The sequence below is a fragment of the Chlorocebus sabaeus genome, chromosome X (assembly GCF_047675955.1).
Source record: "Chlorocebus sabaeus isolate Y175 chromosome X, mChlSab1.0.hap1, whole genome shotgun sequence".
Taxonomy (NCBI): domain Eukaryota; kingdom Metazoa; phylum Chordata; class Mammalia; order Primates; family Cercopithecidae; genus Chlorocebus; species Chlorocebus sabaeus.
In genome coordinates, this window is record NC_132933.1 from 96,657,287 (window position 1) to 96,674,583 (window position 17,297).

The 17,297-nt window shown below is 40.5% G+C and overlaps 1 protein-coding gene across 8 annotated transcripts in view; it reads right to left on the minus strand.

Moving 5' to 3' along the window:
* KLF8 (KLF transcription factor 8) overlaps window positions 1-17,297 on the minus strand; it is a 261,395-nt gene that overhangs the window by 35,077 nt on the left and 209,021 nt on the right. For 5 of the 8 annotated variants that reach the window (XM_073013642.1, XM_073013643.1, XM_073013639.1 and 2 more), the window contains one exon: window positions 6,933-7,006. In XM_073013642.1, the coding sequence (XP_072869743.1) occupies window positions 6,933-7,006 (74 nt within the window). Of the gene's footprint in view, window positions 1-5,154; window positions 5,211-6,932; window positions 7,007-12,918; window positions 13,029-15,333; window positions 16,336-17,297 lie in introns of those variants that run through there. The other 3 variants (XM_007991858.3, XM_007991859.3, XM_073013644.1) reach the window with 3 other exon arrangements.

Genomic DNA, 17,297 nt, shown 5'->3' on the forward strand with positions numbered 1-17,297 from the left:
ACACTCAGAAAACCTGAAACAACATCAAGCATCTTCTCTGACCACAATAGAATAAAACTAGAAATTAATAACAAGAGGAATTTCGGAAATTATACAAACACCATACACTACTAGTATTATAAAACATGAATTTATTAATGTTTAATAATATTAAACTATAATTTAATTAGGGAAATTAAAAAATATGCTCCTGCCAGGCACGGTGACTCATGCCTGTAATCCCAGCACTTTGGGAGGTGGAGGTGGGCAGATCACCTGAGGTTGGGAGTTCGAGACCAGCCTGACCAACATGGAGAAACTCCGTCTCTACTAAAAATACAAAATTAGCCGGACGTGGTGGTGCATGCCTGTAATCCCAGCTACTCGGGAGCCTGAGGCAGGAGAATCACTTGAACCCAGGAGGCGGAAGTTGCAGTGAGCTGAGATCATACCGTTTCACTCCAGCCTAGGCAACAACAGTGAAATTCCTTCTCAAGCAAACAAACAAACAAACAAACAAAAATTGCTCCTGAATGACCAGTGAGTCAATGAAGAAATTAAGAAGAAAATTGAAAAATTTCTTGAAACAAATGATAATGGAAAACAACATATCGAAACCTATGGAATATAGCAAAAGCCATCATAAGAGGCAAGTTTTATAGCTACAAGTGCCTAAATCAGAAGACAGAAAAAACTTCAAATAAAAAATCTAATAATTCATCTTAAAGACCTAGAAAAGCAATGATACCTGCATATTCTTTTTGAAAAAAAATAGAAAAGCAAGAGCAAACCAAACCCAAAATTAGTAGAAGAAATAACAAAGATGAGAGGAGAAATAAATGAATTTGCAATAAAACAATAAAAAAGATCAATTAAACAAAAAGTTGTTTTTTGAAAAGTTAAACAAAATTGACAAACCTTTAGCCAGGCTAATGAGAAAAAAAAGAGAGAAGATCCAAATAAACAATATCAGAAATGAAAAAGGAGACATTAAAACTGATATTGTAGAAATTCAAAGGATCATTAGTGGCCACTATGAGCAATTACATGTCAATGAATTGAAAAACTAGAAAAAAATGAGCAAATTCCTAGACACATATAACCTAACACGATTGAACCATGAAATCCAAAACATGAACAGATCGATAACAAGTAATGAGATTGAAGCCATAATAAAAAGTCTCCTAGTAAACAAAAGCCCAGGACCTGATAGTTTCACAGCTGAATTCTACCAAACATTTAAAGAAGAATTCATACCAGTTCTACTGAAACTATTCTGAAAAATAGAGGAGGGACTATTTCCAAACTCATTCTACAAGGCCAGTATTACCCTGATACCAAAACCAGACAAAGACACATCAAAAAAAAAAGAAAATTACAGGCCAATATCTCTGATGAATACTGATGCAAAAATCCTCAACAAGCTACTGGCAAACCAAATTCAACAATACATTAGAAAGATCCTTCATCCTGACCAAGTGGGATCCCTGGGTGCAAAGACAGTTCAACATATACAAATCAATCAATGTGATAAATAATATCAATAGAATGAAGGATAAAAATCGTGATTATTTCAACTGATGCTGAAAAAGCATGTGATAAAATTCAACATCCCTTCAAAAACCTGGGGATACAGGTAACACCTTATCATAATAAAAGTCATATAAAACAGACCAACAGCTAGTATCATATTGAATGGGGAAAAACTGAAAGCCTTTCCTGTAAGACCTGGCACATGTCAAGGATGCCCATTGTCAACACTGTTATTCCACATAGTATTGGAAATCCTAGCTAGAACCATCAGAAAAGAGAAAGATATAAAGGGCATTCAAATTGGAAAATAAGAAGTCAAATTATTTTTGTTTGCAGATGATATGATCCTATATTTGAAAAAACCTAAAAACTCCACAAAAAACTATTAGAACCGATAAACAAATTCCATAAAGGTGCAGAATAGAAAATCAAACTAATCAAATCAGTAGCATCTTTATGCCAACAGTGAACAATCTGAAAAAGAAATAAAAAAGTAAACCTGTTTACAATAGCCACACATAAAATTAAATACCTACAAATTAACTTAACCAAAGAAGTGGGAGATGTCTACAACGAAAACTATAAAACACTGATGAAAGAAATTGAAGAGAATATCAAAAAATGGAAAAATATTCTATGCTCATGGATTGGAAGAATCAATATTGTTGAAATGTTGATACTGACAGGGACAGGAGGCAGGGAAATTCTAGGCAGAAGTGGGCAGGTCCCTGGTGAGGGCCCCACCCTGAAGCCTGGAACCACGGGGTCCAAAGTGAGAACTTACATTTCCGTTTTCCTGCTTGAATGTTGCCTTTTCCACAACCACCCATGGCTGACCCTGCCCCCTATCCTGTGTCCATAAAAACCCAGACTCAGCCGGCAGAGAGAGGAGAAGCAGCTGAACGTTGGAGATTATAGTTGGATGTTGGAGAGAAGCAGCTTGACTTCAGAGGGACAGCTTGACGGCATAGCTTTGGGGAGGAGTCCAGATGGGGACACCTGGACTCCAGGGGAAGATTACCTTCCTGCTCCATCCCCTTTTCAGCTCCCCCTCCCACTGATAGCCACTTTGATCAGCAGTAAAATCCCCCACATTAACCACCTTCGACTCATTGTGTAACCTCATTCCTCCTGGATGCCAGACTAGAACTTGAGTGTGGGTGCAAAAGGTTGTCACACTGATCCTCCGGTGAGCTGTTAACGCTTAAGCCATCCATAGACAGCAAAGCTAAAAGGGCACTGTAACACTCCTTCTGGGGCCTCAGGGGTCGCAGGCACCCACCAGACCCTGCTGCGGGCTGTGCATAGAGTTTTGCTCCTGCTGGTGCCCAAAGGCACTCACCCCAGCTCTTGCACCCAGTGACCTGTGCTTCCCCTCCCACAAGGGCTAGAACGCAGCAGGTTTAAGTGAGTGGAATTCGTCCCTGCTAGTGCCAAAGCGCCAGCTAGGTCCAGCACCAGTGCACTCCAGTTCCCACCCATGAAGGGGTCAGGGAAATATCCCGCTTCAATACTACCCAAAACACAATATAGATTCAATAAAATCTCTATCAAAATACCAATGACATTCTTGGCTGGGTGCAGTGGCTCATATCTGTAATATCAACACTTTGGGAGGCTGAGGTGGGTGGATCACTTGAGGTTAGGAGTTTGGGACCAGTCTGGTTAACATGGTGAAACCCCATCTCTACCAAAAAAAAAAAAAAAAAAATTAGCTGGGCATGGTGGCACATACCCATAGTCCCTGCTACTTGGGAGGCTGAGGCACAAGAATTGCTGGAAGCCGAGAGGTGGAGGTTGCAACGAGCCGAGATTGTGCCACTGCACTCTGGCCTGGGCAAAAGAATGAGACAACATCTCAAAAAAAAAAAAAAGACATTATCTACAAAAATAGAAAAACAAAATCCAAAAATTTATATAAAACCACAAATACCCAGAATAGCCAAAGTTATCCTAAGCAAAAAGAACAAAACTGAAGGAATCACATTACCTGACTTCAAGTTATACTACAGAGCTATAGTAACCAAAATGGCATTGTATTGGCATGAAAACAAACATATAGTGCAGTGGAACAAAATGGAGAACCCAGAAATAAATCCATGCATCTACAAAGAATTCATTTTTTACAAAGGTGCCAAGAACATACATTGGGGAATGGGTGTTCTCTTCAATAAATGGCGCTAGGAAAACTGGATATCCATATGCAGAACAATGAAACCAGAACCCTACCTGTAACCATATACAAAAATTAAATTAAAATGGATTAAAGAGTTAAATCTAAGACTTCAAACTATGAAACTGCTGCAAAAAATATTTGGGAAAATCTCCAAGACATTGGTCTGGGCAAAAATTTCTTGAGCAACCCCACAAACACAGGCAACCAAAGCAAACAGGAACAAATGGGATCACATCAATTAAAAAGCTTCTGCACAGCAAAGGATTCAGTCAATAAAGTGAAGAGACAACCCATAGATTGGGGGAAAATATTTGTAAACTACCCATCTGACAACAGATTAATCACCAGAATATATAATGAGCTCAAACAACTCAATAGAAAAAAGTCTAATAATTCAATTTAAAAATGGGTAAAACATTTGAATAGATATTTCTCAAAAGAAGAGATACAAATGGCAAACAGGTATATGAAAAGGTGCTCAACATTGGTGATCATCAGAGAAATTCAAATCAAAACTACAATGAGATATCATCTCACCACATTCAAAATGGCTTTTATCCAAGAGACAGGCAATAATAAATGCTGGTGAGGATGTGGAGAACAGAAAACACTTGTGCACTGTTGGTGGGAATGTAAATTAGTACAGCCACTATGGAGAACAGTCTGGAGATTCCTCAAATAATTGAAAATTCAGCTACTATATGATCCAGCAATCCCACTGCTGGGTATATACCCAAAAGAACGGAAATCAGTATATCAAAGAGATAGCTGCACTTCCATGTGTGTTGTAGCACTATTCACAATAGCTAAGATTTGGAAGCAACCTAAGTATTCATCAACAGATGAATGGATAAAGAAAATGTGGTACAGATACACAATGGAGTACTATTCAGCCATGAAAAGAATGAGATCCTGTCATTTACAATAACATGGATGGAATTGGAGATTATTATGTTAAGTGAAATAAGTCAGGTATAGAAAGACAACTATCACATGTTCTCATTTATTTGTGGGATCTAAAAATCAAAACAATTGAACTCATGGACATAGAGAGTAGAAGAATGGTTACTAGAGGCTAGGAAGGGCAGTAGGGTGTTGAGGAGGAGTTGGTCGTGGTGAATGTGTACAAAAAAATAGTTAGAAATTGTCTGGGTGCAGTGCCTCTCCCCTGTAATCCCCAGCACTTTGGGAGGCCGAGGTGGGCAGATCACCTGAGGTCAGGATTTCGAGAGCAGCCTGGCCAACATGGCGAAACCCTATCTCTACTAAAAATATAAAAAATTATCTGGCTGTGGTGGTGTGTGCCTGTAGTCCTAGCTACTCAGGAGGCGGAGGCAAGAGAATTGCTTGAATCTGGGAGGCGGGGGTTGCAGTGAGCTGAGAAGCCACCACTGCACTCCAGCCTGGGCAACAAAGAGAGACTCCATCTCAAAAAAAAAAAGTTCGAAATAATAAATAAGACCTACTATTTGATAGCACGATCTGGTGACTAGGGTGCCTGGGCATCAGAGAGAGACTCCATCTCAAAAAAAAAAAAAAAAAGTTAGAAATAACAAATAATACCTACTATTTGATAGCATGATAGGGTGACTAGAGTCAATAATAACTGTACACTTAAAAATACCTAAAAGAGTGTAATTGCATTGTTTGTAACACAAAGGATAAATGCTGCAGGGATGGATACCCCATTCTCTATAATGTGATTATTTCACATTGCATGCTTGTGTGAAAACATCTCATGTTTCCCATAAATATATACACTTACTATGTACCTACAAAAATTAAAAATAAAGTCAGCCACGGTGGTTCACACCTATAATCCTAGCACTTTGGGAGGCTGAGGTGGGCGGATCATGAGGTTAGGAGTTTGAGACCAGCCTGGCCAATATGGTGAAACCCCGTCTCTACTAAAAATACAATAATTAGCCAGGCATGGTGGTGGTGCATGCCTGTAGTCCCAGCTACTCGGGAGGCTGAGGCAGAAGAATAGCTTGAACCCGGGAGGCAGAGGATGCAGTGAGCCGAGATTGCGCCACTGCAATCCAGCCTGGGTGACAGAGTGAGACTCCATCTAAAAAATTAAAAAATAAATAAATAAATACATACATAAAATAAATAAAAATTCAAAAATTCAAAAAATAAAATAAAAGTTGAAATTGTAACAAATAAAGATTCCTAATGTAATCTAGATACTTTATCTGATGAATTAAATAAAGAAACAGACAAGTTTGTTTATACAACACTGTATACTCAAGTCTATAGGTGATTTAAGAATTTTCAAGGTTAATTTTGATTGTGTTTGAGTTTCACTCATGGAGTGATTTTGCAACCCCAAGAAAGATGGGACTTCAACATCTAGCACAGAGCCCTGGGATATAAAATCCAGATAACCTGTTTCAAATCCTAATTCTTCGAGTGTTCAAGGCCAGTTTTATTTTCCATCAAATGGGGAAACTAAGAATAATGATGATTAATTTTATGTGACAACTTGGCTGGGCTACAGTGCCCAGATATTTGGTCAAACATTATTCTAGATGTTTCTGTGAAGGTATTTTTTTGGATGATACCAACATTTAAATAATCGTATTTTAAATAGAGCACATTACTCTCTATAACGTGATTGGTCCTCATCCAGTTGAAGGCCTTAGTAAAACAAAGACTGTCCTCCATAGAGCAAGAAAGAATTCTTCTCACAATCTGCTTTTGGACTCAAAACTGCAACTCCTTCTGAATCTCCAGGCTGCCGGCCCGCCCCGATGGGGTTTTGGACTTGCCATGCCTCTACAATCTAATGAGGCAACTTCTTGAAATCTCTCTCTCTCTCCATGTACATACACACATACATACACCATACACACATATCCCGTTGGTTCTGTTTCCCTGGAGAACACTAATTAATACACTGTTCAACAGGATTATGGTGAAGATTAAATAAGACAATGCATTTAATCTTCATCCTATATGAAATAGTGCTAGATAAATAGTTGCTATTGTCTACTAAAGGTCTACTCTTGTCTTTATAGCCTTGATTCCAGAGGCTATGTTTCTTGTAGGCCAGATCTACTCCCTAGTTGAACATGAAACCAAGGTATTTATATACTTTCTAGAAATATGTCTTCCTTCACCTCTTCTCAATTCCCAAACATGTAATAGAAAGAAAAATGAGTTTAAATTCTGTAATCACTACCAGGTATTCAATACTATTACGGCCCAATATTAGTACCCTATTTTCCTGATAACTGACCTGCTTGAATACCTGCATTGAGCCACCTTCTGAATTAAGTTGGACCTCCAAGTTGTTTACGAGTTGATCCATATCTGGAAAAGAGAAAAGGAAAAGACAACTTTCAGAATAAAATCTAACCCACTATATACGTAAGTACGCCATTAATGTTATGTGTGTTCTATGACCTTTATCTTTCAGTACTTACTAGATACTGATAAGCCATTGAAATATTCTGATTTATTTTACTTATCAAGATGGCCCTAACTTTTCCCCAATAATATTAGCCACTCCCCTCCACCAAACTGCATGCAGGTAATCTGTTTCTTCCTATTTCTCCAACACGCTCTGCCTTCATAGGAACATCAGCATAGCTACAGTTTTCAGTATCCTACCTTCCTGGTCTAGTTCTTGCTTGAAGGAGTTCTAAGTTCTAAGCTTCTATATGTATATTTACCCCAGTGAACTTATTTACCCGTCAAGGCCAAATCTCTCTAGATATATTTTATCTATCTACGTCTCTTAAATCTACAAGCCAGGTGGGGTAATAAAAACAGTTTTCTCTTTCCTCTTTAGTTTTTCCTCTTATGGAAAAGCAACTGGTGACCTAATTCAGCTGCCTTAAACCATCAGTCATTCATACTAGAAGCACCTACTAGCTTTCTTCCTCAACCAGATTTTCTGGGAGTTAGATGTGCAGCATTCACATCCCGTAATCTTTGGCAAGGCCTTTTTTTTTTTTTTTCCTAAGCCTCAACTTGTCCATCTATGATTAAAAGATTTCAGACTATCCTCTGCAAAGCCCTAAGGCTTCCATGGAACTTGGGGGTGGGGTTTGTTAAATTAAGGTTAGCTTAAAGCTTCCTCATTACATATTTCAAGTTCAGCCTAAAGGTTTCCCCATCCATAATGAACCATAACCTAACTGGATGTGTAGACAGAGTGTAACCTACTCTTGCACCAATCACAGAGTTTCAGCCAATTACAGGCAGTCAACAACTCGAAGTGTTTGAATAAGGCAAATACTGAGATGTGATCAATCTAGCTGTTTTTATACCTCACTTCCATTTTCTATATGTCACTTTCCTTTTTCTGTCCATAAATATTATCTGACTACATGGCAGCCCCAGAGTTGCTCTGAATCTATTATTTCTTCTGGGGGCTGCCTGATTCATGAATCATTCTTTGCTCGATTAAATTGTTAACTGTAATTTGTCTAAAGTTTCTCCTGTAACAGGTTAATGGAGGAACTGTAGTAAGTAATAACAATAGTAGAAAACTGACTTCCAATAGAATCTGAGCTCCTTGCAGGCAGATACTTCCATCTTTGTTTTTTTTTTCACTAATGTATTCCATGGTCCTAGAACATTGCCTGGTACATGGTAGGTGTTTAATCACATTTCTGAAGGTTTTTGATGACAGTGACAGAAATGGAGAGTGAGGGAATGTGTTTTCTCAAGTACAGAAATTGGAAAAGAGTGGAAAAGAATGAAAGAAAATTAGAGAATTTATGCATGAAAGATGCCTGAGGTGTAATTAACTATGAAGTGAGAGGTGGTGGAGAGGGTAGCTAAGCTTTCTCTGATTTCTAGGACAGGAAAAGGAGGTGTGATGGTGGAAAAAGAATGTGAGGTCAGGTAACTCTCATACAGCCCACAGGGGGGCACCAAAATGCCAGGAGAGCTTTCTTTGTTGCTGCCAGAAACATCTGTAGGAGTGGAGAAGATTCGATTCTCCCTCTGCATTCACACAACACCTTCAACAGGCTTCATTATTTCTAGCAAGTACAACTTAAGAGAGCCATCTCCAATCTGTTCTTCCATTCCTATGGATTAAGAGACAGCAGGGTTGAGGAAGCAGAGTGATTCTGAGAAACTACATTAGCTTCTATGAACCTCAGTTTCTTCACCTGCCAAAAGAGGGGAACACAGTATTGCCTTAACAGAGTTAATGTGAACATTCCATGTTAATACATTCATAGGCCATATAATGACATTTCAGTCAATGATGACCCATAGATACCACAATTATTCTTTTTTTTTTTTTAATACTTTAAGTTCTAGGGTACACGTGTGCACAACGTGCAGGTCTGTTACGTAAGTATCCATGGGCCACGTTGGTGTGCTGCACCCATTAACTCACCATTTACATTAGGTATATCTCCTAATGCTATCCCTCCCCCCTCCCCCCACTCCACGACAGGCCCCAGTGTGTGATGTTCCCCTTCCTGTGTCCAAGTGTTCTCATAGATACGACAATGATTCTACACGATTATAACAGAGCCAAAAAATTCCTATCACCTAGTGACATCATACCCGCTGTAATGTCACAGTGCAAAGCATTACTCATGTATTTGTGGTGATGTTGGTGTAAACAAATTGACTGTGCTGTCAGTCAATATCATTATATACAGTATATAACACTTAACAATGATCATAAATGACTATGTTACTGTTTTCTGTATTTACTACACTATACATTCTATCATCATTTTAGAGTGTACTCCTTCTACTTATTAAAAAAAAGTTATTTATAAAACATTCTCAGGCAGGTCCTTCAGGAGGTATCCCAGAAGAAAGTATTGTTGTCATAGGAGATGGCAGCTCCATGCATGTTATTACCCCTGCGACAAGATATAAGGTAGAAGACAGTGATATTGATGATCCTGACCCTCGCAGGCCTAGGCTGATGTGTGTCTTTGTGTCTTAGTTTTTAACAAAAACTTGTAAAAAGCAAAAAAAAAAAAAAAAAAAAAAAAAAAATTAACAATAAAAAAAGCTTATAAAATAAGAATACAAAGAAATAAAATATTTTTGTACAGCTGTACAGGATTTGTGTTTTGAGCTAAAAAAATTATAGTAAGCTAAGTTAATTTATAAGAAAAAAATTGCTTATAAATTTAGTGTAGCCTAGTGTACATTGTTTAAAAAGTCTAAAGTAAGGTACAGTAATGTCCTAGGCCTTAACATTCACTCACTACTCACTCAGTGACTTACTCAGAGCAACTTCTAGTTCTGCAAGTTTCCTTCATGTTAAGTGGTGTTCAGGTACACCATTTAAAAATATTTTATACCATATTTTAACTGTGCCTTTTCTATGTTTAGATACACAAATACACACCATTATGTTACAATTGCCTACAGTATCCAGTACAGTAACATCCTATAGAAGTTTGTAGCCTAGGAGCAATAGGCTGTACCATATAGCCTAGGTTGTAGTAGATTATACCATCTAGGTTTATGTTAGTATGTTCTATGATGAATAACTGTACATATAAATACACTTAAAACAAATCCTGGCATATAAAACATTCTCAACTAGCTATTATCACTACCATTATTATTGTTGATTATCAGAATCTTGAACTCTGGCCCAAAGAATCTCTCCTGTGTATCAAATAGGACTTTTGTACCCCATGAGTTCACAAACCTGCTCCACCTCTTATATTTCTAATCTTAATTTCTAGCACCACCATAAACCCAGTCTATCAGTGTAAAAACCTAGGGGCCAGACACCTTTGACTCCTCCCTCCCTATCTTCAGCCAGTTGGTTATCAGCTATAATAAGTCTCCCACAGATATATCTCTTAAATCTAGCCCTTCATCATTTCTTAGTCATTTCCTTCCCCTTCTGGTAAATACTCCACATAGCTATCAAAGTGTAGTAAAACATGTGGGCTCTGGATTAAGTGCCTAGAATCACATTTTGATTCTGTGAATTCTTTTTTTTTTTTTTTTTTAATTATACTTTAAGTTCTAGGGTACATCTGTGACTTCTTAACAGTAAGAAGTTGGGCAAAGTTTTTCCAGCCTCTTGTGTCTGTTTTCTCATCTGTAAAATGGGAATAATAATAGTACCAGGTCACAGAGTTACTATGAGGATGTATCAAGTTGATATATGTTCAAGTATTTATAACAGTACCTGGCACAAAGAGGAATTGTCTGTTTCCTCCACCACCAGGTGAGCCCTTCAATAGTTACCTAGTCTTTTTCCTTTTTTTGTATCCCTATCTTTTAGCAGAGCATCTCCTATATACTATGTACTAACGTCCAGTGAATAAAGGAATGAATGATCATGGAAATGCAGGAAGATAGAGCCATATCCAGAACTATAACTACCCATCTTCAAAACCTTTAATAGCAACAATCAAGGAGCCTGAAAAATACTTCTTGGCCCTCCTATATCACAAATATTTTAGTAAAATAGTATAACAGGGAGAACTGACAATTAAGAATGTCGCAGCCATTTCTGGTTAGATGTTTCTGTTTTAATCTTTAACATCACTGTGAGAACCAGGCCAACATCTGCAGCGGGCTGGCAGTTTTCTCTATCTGACCTAGACTGCAAATTTACTGAGGATAGAGGCCAGAGACCATGAAGTTTGTTTTCTTCCTTTTGGCAGTACCTCCTCCCTCCTTCCCACACAATATCTACTATAGTGTTGGCTATTTAGTAGGTACTTGGTAAAGACTTGATTACCATCAGAAAGTTCCTCTTTAAGTTAACCATGATGTCCTGTAAATGACATAGCAGTTCTGCTTTCTCCAAATACCTAACATGTGCCTTTGAAGACAATTATCAGGCCAGCTTTCTTTTTCCCTGTCCCCCTTTTTGCCAGATGTAATCATCTACATTTCTTGATCTAGTTCCATTTTGTTTTATTTTTTAAAAATTGATTATTTCTGTAGAGTTTCTTTCATTTTTTTCCTGCATTTCTCTTCTATTTACCATTTTTTCTTGAAATATTGTACATCACAAATACAGTGTCTTCAGAAAGGTCTACATGATGCTGAGCATATATTAACTTTGATTATTTGGAGCTAATTATTCCATCTCTTGTTTCTTCCTATATGTTCAATGATGGGGTTGTTTCATCTTCAGATAGAATGGGCGGGGATGTGATGTGAATATATTTATTTCTTGTTTGCTAAACTAGTTCTGATAAATATACATAACAGTTGGTGCTAAAAGAATAATAACACACGTATTCCTTAATTTTGTAGCTAGATCCTAGAATAGATGTGTAGTGTTGAATTGGCTACTGCATTAACCTCACTTTCTGGAGCTCTACAAACTGAAATTGTCCAAGACTCTTCTAGGATGCCTTGTCTTGGTGCTCCTGAGCCACTGCTCAGGCAGTGAGTAGAAAGGTTATTCAGAAGCATCTAATTAAATGAGAAAATGAGGAAGAGGGGAAAGTTTAGTGCCCGCATTTGAGCACGGGACATGAATACCACAACAGCTACATTTTCCCACTGCTTCACTTTTATGCCGCCTTCTAAGTGTTTACAAAATTAACACACTTATTCCTCACAGCAACCTTATGAGGTAGTTTCTATTATTATCCCCAATGCACAGATGGGACAACTAAAGTACAGAGTTTAAATAAGTTCACCATTACTATGGTCATAAGTTGCAGTACCAGAGAAGTGAAGGGAAGAGTCTTGAATGAGGGATGAGTGAAGAGTCCAGAGGTGGTGATGGGCTGTATATTAGAAATGGTGAGTGTGAGGTTACAACAAAATGTCAAATTGCTAGTGATTTGAAATATCTGGATTGGGCTCTTGAGTTAGGTTATTGCTCCTTAATAATCCTAGAGCTTGGTTTGCCCACATCACATCTACTTTGTCTGAATATACAAATAACATCTTTTAGTATATTATACAGAGCATCTAGCATCTTTCAGATATTTAAATCCAGCTTCCTGTCTATATTCCACTTCTGCAAACACACAGCAGTATTTAAACAAAAGAAAAATTTTTAAATAACAAAAATGATGAGACCCTCAACTTATGAAACATATTAGATATCAGGCACTGGGTTCAATGCTTTACTTACATTATAATCACAAATTACCACATCATTTTAGAGAGGAGGAAACTGAGGCTAAATGATGAAACTCAGTTGAGGATAGTAAACATTAGCATATAAAAATCAGGAAGAGGCCGGGTGCGGTGGCTCACGCCTGTAATCCCAGAACTTTGGGAGGCCGAGGTGGATGGATCACCTGAGGTTGGGAGTTCGAGACCAGCCTGACCGACATGGAGAAACCCTGTCTCCACTAAAAATACAAAATTAGCTGGGTGTGGTGGTGCATGCTGTAATCCCAGCTACTCAGGAGGCTGAGGCAGGAGAATTGCTTGAACCCGGGAGGCGAAAGTTGCGGTGAGCCGAGATCACGCCATTGCACTTCAGCCTGGGCAACAAGGGTGAAACACCGTGTCAAAAAAAAAAAAAAAAAAAAAAAAAAAATCAGGAAGAATACCAAACATGATCTCATACTGTCTTTGAATAAACAAATAAGCCCAATACCACAGTGTTATTCCCTTATTCATACTCTGCTTAACAATAAGATGGTAATCATACTAGATGATCATCTATGTCAATCATCCTAATCAAGTTTTCCTTCATTCACAAAATCATGGCAATGTAAAGCTAGATCTTAGAAGATCATCTACAGCCCCCACCACACCAGACACAGACAATCTGGCAAGATCAAAGATGACTAGACTCTGTTTGCTACTTTGGTTATTGGAATTCATTTAACTCAGCCAATGAGAACCCCATCTCAGAAATGCATGTATTAGAACAATGAGAGTGGTGATGGTAGTCTGCTTCATGTTTTTTTCCCAATTTCCAATGTGTCCTGAAAAGTCTGAACAAGAGGGATGTATAGCTCCTGAGGGCTCTGAAGGTACAGCCATTAAGTAAGTTGGTCTTGAGGGTGGACTATATAGATGCACCTGTCATTCTCACTTTTGAAGTTATTATTTCTACTCTTCCTACATTTTCTGCCTGCCTACCCTCCAGGCTTACCTGAAGACATTGCTCCCCACCCATTCTCTGTGTCCCCAGCAACAAAATTTGATTAGGATGATTGACATAGATGATCATCTAGTATGATTACCATCTTATTGTTAAGCAGAGTATGAATAAGGGAAACAACTCTCACATAAGGGCTTCCCCATAACTCTGAAGAATGGGATGAGGTCACTTATGAATCACTTGTTTCTGTTGTCCAAAAGTCCTGTTGGTTATATCATTCTGGTTAAGTTGCCCAAAGAATGAGAGGAAAGGCAGGCTAGTAGCCCTTTCTTTCAGAAGTGATGAAATCTAGTGGAAACAACGTTAAATCAGAAGCAAATAAAACCTGTGTTCTAACCTCCGTCTTTGGACAAACTAATTCAGTCTTCCTGTTTCCTTTTACCACATCTGGAAGGTGTTTTAAGGATAGAAAAACACTAATTTTATCAGCTGTGCTCCAGAAAAAGAGTTCCAAACTGAGTAGAAAAAGTAAGTTAAACTAAGATACAAGTGGCAGCCTCTGCCACATACACAAGATATTTCATCCACCCGAATATCTACTGAGATAGAGTTACTAATCTGCATTCTATGGAAGAGAAAAACAAGGCCCAGGGTGATGTAGCTAATAAGTGGTGATACTAGGGTTTCAAAGCAGATTACTCCAAACCATGGCAATCTCCATCAGTTTCAAATCCAAATTTAAAGGTTATTCTTCTTGCTCAATTATTACCACACTGGATGACAGGTGCTTAATAAATGCCTTTCTTCACGATGAAGACAATACCAAAAGAAACAAGACATGGCGCCTTTGGCCACCTGTTTGGATGTGATTTATTTTTTCCCAAATTCTTAGGGTTAAACAAACAAACAACAACAACAACAACAAAAACACAAAAAGACAGCTCCGCCAAGTGACTGAACAAATGGATTCACTTCAGCAATCATAGCAACTCGGCCCAATCAGTCTTCCACCTACACAGACGAACCAACTGCCTTGGCCATGTCTTAAAGGGCCGGAGCAGAACCTACGCTCTGGCTTCCTTCTTCAACCATGCTCAGCCCCTCCTTAAAGAGCTGGCACGCCCAAAGCAGCTCCTCCCCTGCAGCTGCTTCCAGGCCTCACTCTGTGCCTCCAATAGCCTAACTTTGCACCTTAAACCACTGTCCCCTCCTCCTTCTTTTCAGAAGCTTCTCTAGGTACCCGCTATGGTTTCGGGGGTTACCTGGGAGCGTTGGCCTTGCGAATCCTGTTCTCTCTGGTTGTGACTTTGGCTGTGTGGGGTTAAGTCAAAGACAATCCTTACCGCTTAAGGAGTATTGGGAGTGCCGAGCCAGGGCAGACTAGACTAGACAAATTATCCTTTCTTGCCCCCTTTCACTTCTTCCACCAAGCTCTCTCCTCTCCTTCTTAGCCCCTCTTCCTCTTTGCCCAACCCTTTAGTAAAGTCATTTTCCCTTGAGTTTCATTTGATTCCATACCGTGTTCTTAACCTTCCGCTCCCGCCCCCACTGCTGAAACCTCAAGTGGGGTGTGGGGGGGAGCAGGGCGACTGAGAGGGGGAGAGAATCTAAAAGAAAGAGGTGGGAGTGGGTGGGTATTAGTCCCAGAGTCACTTACCGACCATGTCACTAGCTGAGGACTCCTGAAGTGTCCAGAACTCATGCCGTCCTCCGGGAGGCTCATACTCCTGAGCTGATCGCAAGAGAGCTGCTCCCCTCACTCCCGCCCCATTCTGACATCGCGCAGGGCGACACGCTCCCGTCTTCTCGTTCTTGGCCCCCCACTCCCCTCTTTCTCCGGGCTGGAAAATGAGGAGGGGATTGAAAGGGGAGGAGGGAGTCGATTCAGACCCAGCTGGGCCACTCTCGGAACAAGGGAAACAAAGCTCTCAAGCATCCAACCCAAAAATCAGGGGCCGGCAGAGTAGACTTTCTGAAAAGAATCCTCCCCCTGCAGCTTTTCCTTGGACAAAAATAAAGTGGGTTCGCTGGGCCGAAGTGGCCAGAGCTTAAGGTCCTCCGTTCCCCTTTTACCTCCACCAATTCAGTTCCGGCCAAGCCCGCTCTCCACCCATCCTCTGAACTCCACACACCCTTTAAAAGGAGAGGGCCGGGGGTGGGGGCTATGAAAACCAACCCAACCCCCAAAGCACTACTTGAGCACAAAGTTGAGGCGGAGAAGAAATCCTTCAAGCCGGGAACCCACGAGGAGATACCACAAGAGGATCCCTTCACCGCCGCCGTTGCCGCCGCACACCCCAGCGCCTTCCTAAAAAGAAAGAAGGGAGGAGAAAAATGCCGACGATTGGTAGAATCATAGAGAAGAACACCAGCCCCAGGGCAGGGGCTTCAGCGAAAAATGGCAGCAACTCGTGCGGGTCCTCTGGGGCGGGGTTCCTTGGAGGCACCTAGCTGACCCACGGGGGACCTCACGCCCCACGCGGGTCAGAACCTAAAGTGCTCTCTGGGCAACCTGAGTGGGTGGAGTGATTCCGTCTTTCTCTGGCCCTGCTAGGCCCAAAGGAGAGGTGTGACTATCGTGAGGACTCCACCTAGGGTGGAGTTCCTTAAAAAGGACAGGCGGCCGCTAGAGGAGAGTGCAAAGTGGGAGGGGTGGAGAAGGGTGGGGCTGAGAAGGAGGAGGGAGGAAGGAGGGGGTGGGGCGGGGCCCTGGGCCGAGAGAGCTAGCCTCGCCCCCGGCGGGCGCCTCCCTCATCCTCCAGCAGCGGCAGGTATAATTCCAATTAATTTCAGTTCCTTATCTGTCCCAAAATTAAGGCTTGCAAGCACACTGCTTGATTACCTATTTACTCCGGTTATGCTAACTCTCCAGGGGAGGGTGGTGAAACGGGTACTGGGATTGGGGCTGGAGGCTGTCTAGGAGGGAAAGGATAGGGAAAGGAGAAAACAAAAAAGCTGGCAACTGGAAGCGATATTTATCCTCCTACCTCTCCATGGTAACACGAGCAAGGACAGCGAGGTCACAATGTCTTCTCAGGGAGGAAGCTAAAAGGAACGGAGATTGGAGCTGGGTGCATTTTCTAGCAAGAGATAAGCCAAGGAGGTGAGGGCGAAGGAGTAGGTGGGGAAGAAGGAGTTGAAGATGATCTGTGAATACAGCGTGGCCCAGCAGGGAGACTTAAGAAAGGCTTTCTCAGTCTCCCAGATACCAGACCTCTAAGAATAGAGTTCTCAACCCCCTGAGACCGCCTCTCAGCCAGGCATTGGCGAAGATCCCCGTAAAGCTGAATCCACAGGATAGGAGCCATGTTTCCAGGATTTCTTTACACTTGCCTGAAAGTCTCTCTCTAGCTCATTTTAATAGGAGGCCAGGAAGTCACAAGCAACCGCAGCCCATTTTCAGTGCCTCTTCCCTACCACAATTCTTTTAAAGAGGAGGAAAAAGAAGAGAGACAAGAAACAAAGCAGAGGGAGGAAAAGCAAAGAGACAGGAGAAATAATAATATCTGCCATGTATTCAGCACCTAATATGGGCAAGTCCCTGGGCCAGGTGCTGTTACATTCATCATATCCTCATTTAGTCCCAATAACAACCCTGGAAACTAGGTACTGTTATATTCT